Source organism: Macaca mulatta, chromosome 9, assembly GCF_049350105.2.
Source record: "Macaca mulatta isolate MMU2019108-1 chromosome 9, T2T-MMU8v2.0, whole genome shotgun sequence".
In the NCBI taxonomy this organism is placed as follows: Eukaryota; Metazoa; Chordata; class Mammalia; order Primates; family Cercopithecidae; genus Macaca; species Macaca mulatta.
Genome location: NC_133414.1, coordinates 52,324,198 through 52,333,366, shown reverse-complemented (window position 1 = coordinate 52,333,366; position 9,169 = coordinate 52,324,198). Strand labels below are relative to the sequence as shown.

Below are 9,169 nucleotides of genomic sequence, written 5' to 3'. Positions count from 1 at the left end.
TTTTCTCCTAAGCCACTGATTTACCCCTGTAACTCCAGTGCTTACCTGACACATCTCTTCAGTGGCTCCTAGTGTCTGTATTTTCATCTACACAGTGAATGGTGAGCATCCCAGAGATATATGACATTTCACATAATATGAAATAGCAGAATATCTATTTATGTTTTCTCTTATATGAACAAAAGAAACTTGTTAAGTTTATTATTATTGTTATTATTATTATTGAGATGGAGTCTCGCTCTGTCACCCAAGCTGGAGTTCAGTGGTACGATCTTGGCTCACTGCAACCTCTGCCTCCCAGGTTCAAGCCATTCTCTTGGCTCAATTTCCTGAGTAGATGGGACTACAGGTGCGTGCCACCACGCCTGATGAATTTTTGTAATTTTTAGTAGAGATGGGGTTTTGCCATGTTGGCCAGGCTGGTCTCAAACTCCTGCCTTCAGGTTATCCACCTGCTTCGACCTCTAAAAGTGGTGGAATTACAGGCGTGGGCCACTGCACCCAGCCTAATTTTTTTTTTTTTTTTTTTTTTTAGGTAGAGTTTCGCTGTGTCTTACTGCAGCCTTGACTTCCCAGGTTCATGAGATTCTCCCATATCACCCTCTCAAGTAGCTGGTGTTACAGGCCTGAGCCACCACATCCACCCCCTTAATTCTTAATAAACATTAATGCATGCAAATGTATGTAATATATTAATAAGCAGAGATTTATTTGTTAAGTGTGTATGCAAAATATACTTTACTGGTCCAAAAGACAGATTCAGAATTTCTTCTTGTCCTGACCCTTGACTTTACACTGTAACCTTCTAACTAATCTTGGTCCTATGCCCTACCATAGGTATGTACCTACCAAGGTATATACCTACTATAGGTATATACCCACTGTAGATATCATACCTACCAAGTTACATGTGGTTTCCTAAACTTGCCATTTCTATGCATCCATGCCTTTGCCAATTGTGTTTTCTTTATTCCTAAAGTTAGTCAGTTTGACCACCTAATAAAATCTAACATGACAATATGAAATGCAAATAATGACCCCCATTTGTGATAGTCTCATATTGTGTACATGTTTCTATCATGGCACCTGCTTCACATACTGTGTTTTAGCATTTGTCTCATATTGTGTACATGTTTCTATCATGGCACCTGCTTCACATACTGTGTTTTAGCATTTTCACCTTTGTCTCCCTGGCAAAATATAAGCTCCTTGATCACAGGAATAGAGTCATGTGTCACTTAGTGATGGGGATATGTTCTGAGAAAGGTATCATTAGGTGACTTCATCATGCAAACATCATAGAATGTCCCTACACAAGCCTAGATAGTATAGCTGACTGCACACCCAGGCTATGTGGTGTCGCCCTTTGCTCCTAGGTTACAAACCTATATAGTATGTTACTGTACTGAACACTGTAGGCAATTTGTGACACAATGGTAAGAATTTATGTATCTAAACATAGAAAACAGACAATAAAAATACTGCATTTTCTTACAGGATCTTCATCATATATGGATTCTGTCATTAACTGAAATGTCATTATGCAGCATGTGACACTCGTTTTTTTTTTTTCTTCTTTGTATCTTCAGTAGAGTTCCAGGCATGGAGTGGGAATTCAGTAAATATGTACTGAACAAATATTCCTTCTATGAATAAAGCAGGGTACAGCATGGCACATATTCTAACTCTCCAGAGTGAACTTTGCAGTTAGTACACTAAGAGCTAGCTCACATGTCTTTTCAATGGTATGCTATCTATTCTGGTTACTTTAGATTGAACTGAAGTTTGTTATTCCAGTGACCCATGACATTAAAGGATGTTATTGTGGAATTCACCAAGGAGGAATGGAAGTTACTGACCTTTGCTCAGAGGACTCTGTATAAGGATGTGATGCTGGAAAACTATAGTCACCTGGTCTCAGTGGGTGAGGAAAACTTCCGCAGGTGTAAATCCCGCTAGTTTGCATCTCCCTTCTTGGTTGCTGGAATGTAAGAGGTCCCTATAGGGTTGAATGATTGACATTAGCTATGATTCAGAGGTTGAAGTTAATAAATCCATTTTGGGTACTAGAAAAAATATTTGTGTCCCTGTCTCCCCACTGAAAGAATCTAAATTTGCCAAGCCTAACTGCAACCTTCATCATTCTCCTGAAACTCCACTTCCTCATCTTTCACAGTCCCTAAATTCCAAACAATTTGTATCATTTCCTTCATATTTTCATTCACAGGTTACCATGTGAATAAACCAAATGCGGTCTTCAAGTTGAAGCAAGGGAAAGAGCCGTGGATATTAGAAGTAGAATTTCCACATCGGGTCTTGCCCTGTGAGTTAGAAGAAATTATATCCCATGTTACTGGTGAGTGGTTGGTGCCTCTTGCCTTCTGAAATATATTTTTCGGCAATCTCTCACTTTTTTTTTTTTTTTTTGAAACATAGTTTCACTCTTGTTGTCCAGGCTGGAGTCCAATGTTGCCATCTCAGCTCACCGCAACCTCCACCTCCCAGGTTCAAGTGATTCTCCTGCCTCAGCCTCCCGAGTAGCTGGGATTACAGGCATACACCACCATGCCTGGCTTATTTGGTAATTTTAGTAGAGACGGGATTTCTTCATGTTGGTCAGGCTCGTCTCGAACTCCAGACCTCAGGTGATTCACCCTCCTCGGCCTCCCAAAGTGTTGGGATTACAGGCGTGAGCCACCACGCCCGGCCTTGGCAGTCTCTTTATAAATGCCTTATAGTTTTGGCAACGATTAAGGACACTTGATTTGCACATGTTTAAAAAACCTAAGTCATACCTCCAATTTTTGTTCTCTCCACTTAAATTCTCTCCTTTGCTAGACATGTTTTAAATAGATTTACTTCTCTTTCCTATATACAAACTCTAATCCCTCCTTACCCTTGTAAGATTTTTTTTGTCTTTTTCTCTAGAATCACCAGTTACTCCCTGCCATTAGAGTATGCAACTATAAAGTGTTTGTAAATCTGACTTATAACGTTTTTAAATGGCATCTCCCTCCTTTTATTAACAACAAAATACCTCAGTTATTTTGGCACCAATTTTAACTTCCCATTTTTTCTTTAAACTCTGAGCTCAGATTAGAAATTGTTATGCCGCTCATCAATTCTTTCATTTCAGAGTTACTACTTCCTACTATGCAGTGTTTATCCTTCCCACAAAGCACTGCTTAACCTCCCTAAAATCTACTGCACCTTATTTAGATAACACTACAACAATCTCATCCTGCCTCCTTAAATGTTTGTCATGTATTTCCTAACTTGTGCACAGATGTGTTGCCAGTATCAGGAACAATGCCTAGTACATAGTAGTTGCTCACTAGATATTTGTTGAAAGAAAGAATATTAATTAACAAGAGACTGGCCGGGCATGGTGGCTCACGGCTGTAATCCCAGCACTTTGGGAGGCCAAAGTGGGTGGATCATAGTGAGACTCATGTTCATGAAAAAAAGAAATAAAACATATATAAAATAATTAACAACAGACAGACACTCTCTACTTTCTGCTCTGTGCTTTTTAGTAAGTCCTGAAAGAGCTCATCCATTCTTAAGGCCAATGCACTGGTTTTTATGATGAGGACTCCTAAAATTGACCTCTCCAGCATCTTTGCCCTGTTTATATTCTGATCCTGTATTTTTACTTTCTTATAAGATAGTTCTGCTTATTCTACTTCCTTCCTTGTTAGGCCAAAACAAAAATTGTTGATTTAAATTCCCACAGTAGCTGTGTAATGCAGCATATGTACATTGCCAGAAGCCTGCATGGTATGACTAATACTGACTCAGTATTAAGTCATTTAGTATTAAGTCATTTAGACAAAATAAAAATCTTACAAGAGTAAGGAGGTATTAGTAATATTCATTTAAATAAATTTTCTGTCAAGAGCTAGTCTGGCCCTCTCCTGCCTATGCAACTTATTTCTCCTTGTGGTGTCAAGACACCTGTTAATCTCCATTTTACTCTGCTCTTAAATGTTTTCCAAACATAAGATTTATTCTTTTTTTTTTTTTTTTTTTTTTTTTTTTTTTTTTTTTTTTGAGATGGAGTTGTACTCTGTTGCCCAGGCTGGGGTGCAGTGTTGTGATCTCAGCTCACTGCAACCTCCACCTCCCCAGTTCAAGTGATTCTTCTGCCTCAGCCTCTTGAGTAGCTGGGATTACAGGTGCCCGCCACCACGCCCAGCTAATTTTTGTATTTTTAGTAGAGGTAGAGTTTCACCATGTTGATCAGGCTGGTCCCGAACTCCTGACCTCATGTGATCCACCCACCTTGGCCTCCCAAAGTGCTGGGATTATAGGCATGAGCCACCATTCCCGGCCCATACATATGATCTTATGTCATGTGTATCTGAGTTAACATTGCATAAGTCCCTGTCAAGTGACTTTTCTTATGTATTCCCCACCATTGCTATGAAATTCCAACCCCAAGCCTCTACTGATAATCTTTCACTTGCTTTCATGGATTTAAAGATGCATAAATATGAAGGTCACTAAAGATTCTAGAAAGATGTTTAATAACTGAACCTTTAAAGATCCTGTAGTAAATTGGAAGCAGAGATGGAGAAAGCAAGAGATGAAATTGAAATTCAAGACTAGTGCTGAGTCATAAGTAACAAGTGCTTTAGAAGTGCAGGATTTGGTGGTCAGGATATGTTCAGGATTGAAAATCTCTGGTGTTACAACTAGGAATTCATCCTCATATAGATGGCTTATCCTGATGCTTTTAAGAAAATCTTTCCTTTTGGATATATGTGGTCCTCCATCTTCCTGTCCTGAAAACAAAGCCAGCTAGATGGAGAGTGAAAGCCCAAGCTACAGGACTCTTCCTCTAAGCCTGAGGAAACTGATGTTCTGAGAAAGTCCCTTTAGTATTGACACATAGATTGCTGTAGATGGATGAAGAGGAAATAAAGTAGAAGTTTGTCTGCTAAATACTAGCAATCCTAGCACAGTAATCTAGGTTTGAGGGAATAAAGACCTATACTTCAGTATACTTCAGCTCCTTCTTCCAGTTTAGTCTTCCATGTAATTCCAGGGAACACTGTTGTCCAGTAGTTTTGCTTAACCTGCTTACTGTTCATGGTCCTTAAGGGGCTCACAGCATTCTCTATACTTCCCACACTCTTGTTCAGCAACACTTCAAATGTCCTGTGTTCTCCGCTCCCAGTTTTTTGTTTGTTTGTTTTTGTTTTTGTCGTTAACTTTTGCCTCCAGGCTCTTAAGGTCATACTTGTAAAAATGTCAGAGTACATGGGTCTACAACTAGATTCCTTCTTCTTTGTGTGACAGCAGTTTTTAGTGTTTGTTTTAGTTTATTTTTCCAAAACAATGGGCTAGAGGAAATTTGCATTTGAGGTTCTTTCATTATGAGAAATTGACCTGAAGCCTAAGAATCAATGCTATGACAATATTAATGTGTTCATGTTTATAAAGTATTAAATTTTTGATTCCCTTGTAGAAGACCTATGGAGTATTCATGATCTAGAATCAAGATACCGGGAAAGCCAAGCTGGAAATTCAAGGCAAGTTCAAGAATTAATGTTTAAGATTAAAGATTTGTAAGCAAGAGTCTTGAAGGAGTTACTGGAAATGGGAGGACACTAGTTAATACTAACTATGAGAAAACTAACACTGCAGAGCAAATCCCGAGGAATATAATCCAAATGGGAATACCCCTTTTCATAGAAACTTTGTGCAGGATCAGGAGACTGAAACTTTGAAGTAGTCTTTTTACTCTTCTGAATTAAATAATAAAGGGAGTCTTGATTACACAAAACAGAAAGCAGGCAATTGAGAGACCCTGTGAATAGAATGCAGATGCAGATTCACCTTACTAAGTGTTAAACTACAGTGCAGGTCAGAGAATGTTCACAGTGGAGAAACCCTATGGAACCAATAAATATGGGAGCATCTCTAGAAATCAGTCCTCAGAGGTACTTGGAAAATACACCTAGTGGGGGGAAAAAGCCTTAAAAGTCTTACACATTAGTGAATGTGGAACTTTCTGTCTAGGAAAGTTAAACATCAGAAAACTCGTACCACAGAGAAAGCCTATGAATGTAAGGAATGTGGGAAGTTCTTCTGTCAGAAGTCTGCCCTCATAGTACATCAGCATACTCACTCAAAGGGCAAATCCTATGACTGTGACAAATGTGGGAACTCTTTCTCCAAAAATGAAGACCTCACAAGACATCAGAAAATTTACACGAGAGATAAAACCTACGAGTGTAAAGAATGTGAGAAAATATTTTACCACCTATCATCTCTCAGTAGACATCTGAGAACCCATGCAGGAGAGAAACCCTACGAATGTAATCAGTGTGAGAAATCCTCCTACCAGAAACCACATCTCATAGAACATCAGAAAACACACACAGGGGAGAAACCTTTTGAATGTACTGAATGTGGGAAGTTCTTCTATGTGAAGGCATACCTTATGGTACATCAGAAAACACACAGAGGGGAGAAACCCTATGAATGTAAGGAGTGTGGGAAAGCCTTTTCCCAGAAGTCACACCTCACAGTACATCAGATAACACACACAGGGGAGAAACCCTATAAATGTAAGGAATGTGGGAAATTCTTCTCTAGGAATTCACACCTCAGAACTCATCAGAGAACTCACACAGGAGAGAAACCCTATGAATGTAAGGAATGTAGAAAATGCTTCTACCAGAAGTCAGACCTCACAGTACATCAGCGAACTCACACAGGGGAGAAACCCTTTGAATGTAATAAATGTGGGAAAACCTTTTACTATAAATCAGACCTCACTAAACATCAGAGAAAACACACAGGGGAGAAGCCCTATGAATGCACAGAATGTGGTAAATCTTTCTCTGTGAATTCCGTCCTCAGATTACATCAAAGGACTCACACAGGAGAGAAGCCCTATGCATGCAAGGAATGTGAGAAGTCCTTTTCTCAGAAGTCACATTTTATTATACATCAGAGAAAACACACAGGGGAGAAGCCCTATGAGTGTCAGGAGTGTGGGGAAACCTTTATCCAGAAGTCACAACTCACTGCACATCAGAAGATACACACAAAGAAGAGGAAGGCTGAGAAGCAAGATGAGTTGAGAAATTCTCTTGACTGAATTCATCCTTCAGAACAATCAGATAAGTCACACAAGAGGTACATCTTATGAATCACATCAATATAGGGAAATTTTCAGCTACAATCTTTGCTCATTCTGTGTATCAGCAAATACATAGAGAGAAATTCTGTACATTTATTTGGGAGAAAATTTTATCATATTGTAGACTTTTCTAAATCCCAGATAACATAAATGGCAGAAGTCATGCAAATTGTAAAACAGGAGGGAAGCCTTTCAGAAGGCATACTTTTGTTTTGCAACATAGAAATCACACAGGAGAGAACTCCTGTAAGTAAAGGAATGTCAGTACATTTTCTGTCAGGGCAGCCAGCTGTAGACATCCAAAAGTTCAAGAGTGAGAAGCTCCTTAAGTATCCAGAAATCTCTTTACACAATTGGAGGTCATATACTAGAGAATTCAAAGGGATAACTGCAAAGACAGTGGTAGATATAGAAACCTTTATTAAGAATTGCTGTTTCATTCAATGTCAGATCACTGGTACTTGGATAGATATTTTAAATATTTGGGAGGTGTTCAACAAAAATTCAAATAATTTGTACTGAGGGAAACAGTTATACTAGAAATCATGTCGCCGATCTGATGCCAAGATTGTTCTATTTTAAAAGGAAACCTGCAAATGTCTACATATATGAAGCTTTTAAAAAGCACAAATTATCAGGCAACATCATTAAACATACATTAAATGTCTTTTAGTATATAGGACTTTGTATGTGAGTGTGCTATAACATGTAACTTACGGATGTTCAACATGCATGTGGAATCCATCCATAATTGTACATATGGAATATGTAACCTTAGTTCAGTGACTATTATGTGTATGAAGATGTTGCACATTAAGTCTCACTAGTGACTCTTGTTAATATTTGTATTGTAAGTGTAGTATTCCTTTTAAATTATAAGGCTTATTTTTCTCCTATTTTTTAGTGTTTGTAAATGGATATAGACAGGGGTACTAAACTAATCCTTCAAAAAGAAGTTAAAATGTTTTTGTAAAATTTTCAAATGTCAGCCAAGTTTTGCGTTAGGGACACATTTATATATAGCAAAAGCCTGAGCTGTTTTTAAACAGCTAAAAACAGTAATATTTATTACAATCTATACAGTGAAAACAAATAGTGTAATGTAAGAAGTATTATGTATCTTACTGTTGATGTGTGAGCAGGGAGCAGAGCTATCTGCATTTGTATTTTGTCAGAGAGTCCTAAGTGTTCTTCACCAACATTTTCTTCCTCATAGAAGCAACATGAAATAGTTAAGGGTGTGAACTCTGTACTCCTGCTGCCTGGGCCCCAATTCCAGCCTGGGGTATGCTACTCTGTGTGCCTCATTTCCCTTCCCATAAAAGAGTAGTGATAGTGACAACATCTTAGGATTGCTTTGAGGTCTAAATGAGTTGAAATTTTCAAAGCACTTAGAATAGTGTCTGAGACACAAGAGCTATATGTTAGAGGTTATTATCATCATTATTTGTATTTTGTGAATTACGCTGCAAAAAAAAAAAAAAAAAAAAGTTGGCTACCCAACATTCATCCCCCACCTTCTTGCTGCCAGTGCCTTGATTTGGTTGTTTGTTGTTTGTTTTCCTAGAAGTGATTTAGGGGCAGATCCTGACTATGCTAAGTCAGGGTTTGACAAATGATGGTCTATCGGACAGATCTAGCCCACTACCCATTTTTGTATCCTGCAAGCTAAGAATGATTTTATATTTCTAAATGGTTGAAAAAAAATCAAAGAATATTGTGACACATGAAAATTATATGATATTCAAATATCAGTGTCCATAAATAAAGTGTTGAAAACACGAATACAAACAAAAACATCTGTTTATGTTTGACCTGTGGCTGTCTTTGCACTACTCCAGCAGGGTTGAGTAGTTGTGGCAGACACCTTATGCCCTTGAGCCTATGATCTAGCACTTTACAAAGTAAGTTTTTCTTTTACTTAGAACTGAAAATAAAAGCAATGTAGAGTTATGCTTTTATAAATATTACATGTTTCAGAAATGACGCATACAGCAATTTGTAGGTGGGTAG

The 9,169-nt window shown here is 38.2% G+C and overlaps 1 protein-coding gene across 1 annotated transcript; it reads left to right on the top strand.

The window, feature by feature from the left end:
- The first annotated feature begins 1,797 nt into the window (after window positions 1-1,797).
- LOC106996139 (uncharacterized) lies at window positions 1,798-8,953 on the top strand. The gene is made up of 4 exons (XM_077947959.1): window positions 1,798-1,924; window positions 2,228-2,323; window positions 5,477-5,573; window positions 6,007-8,953. Exons 1-4 carry the CDS (start codon window positions 1,804-1,806, stop codon window positions 7,112-7,114), a joined length of 1,422 nt encoding a protein of 473 aa, XP_077804085.1. The 5' UTR covers window positions 1,798-1,803; the 3' UTR covers window positions 7,115-8,953.
- Window positions 8,954-9,169: the final 216 nt, after the last annotated feature.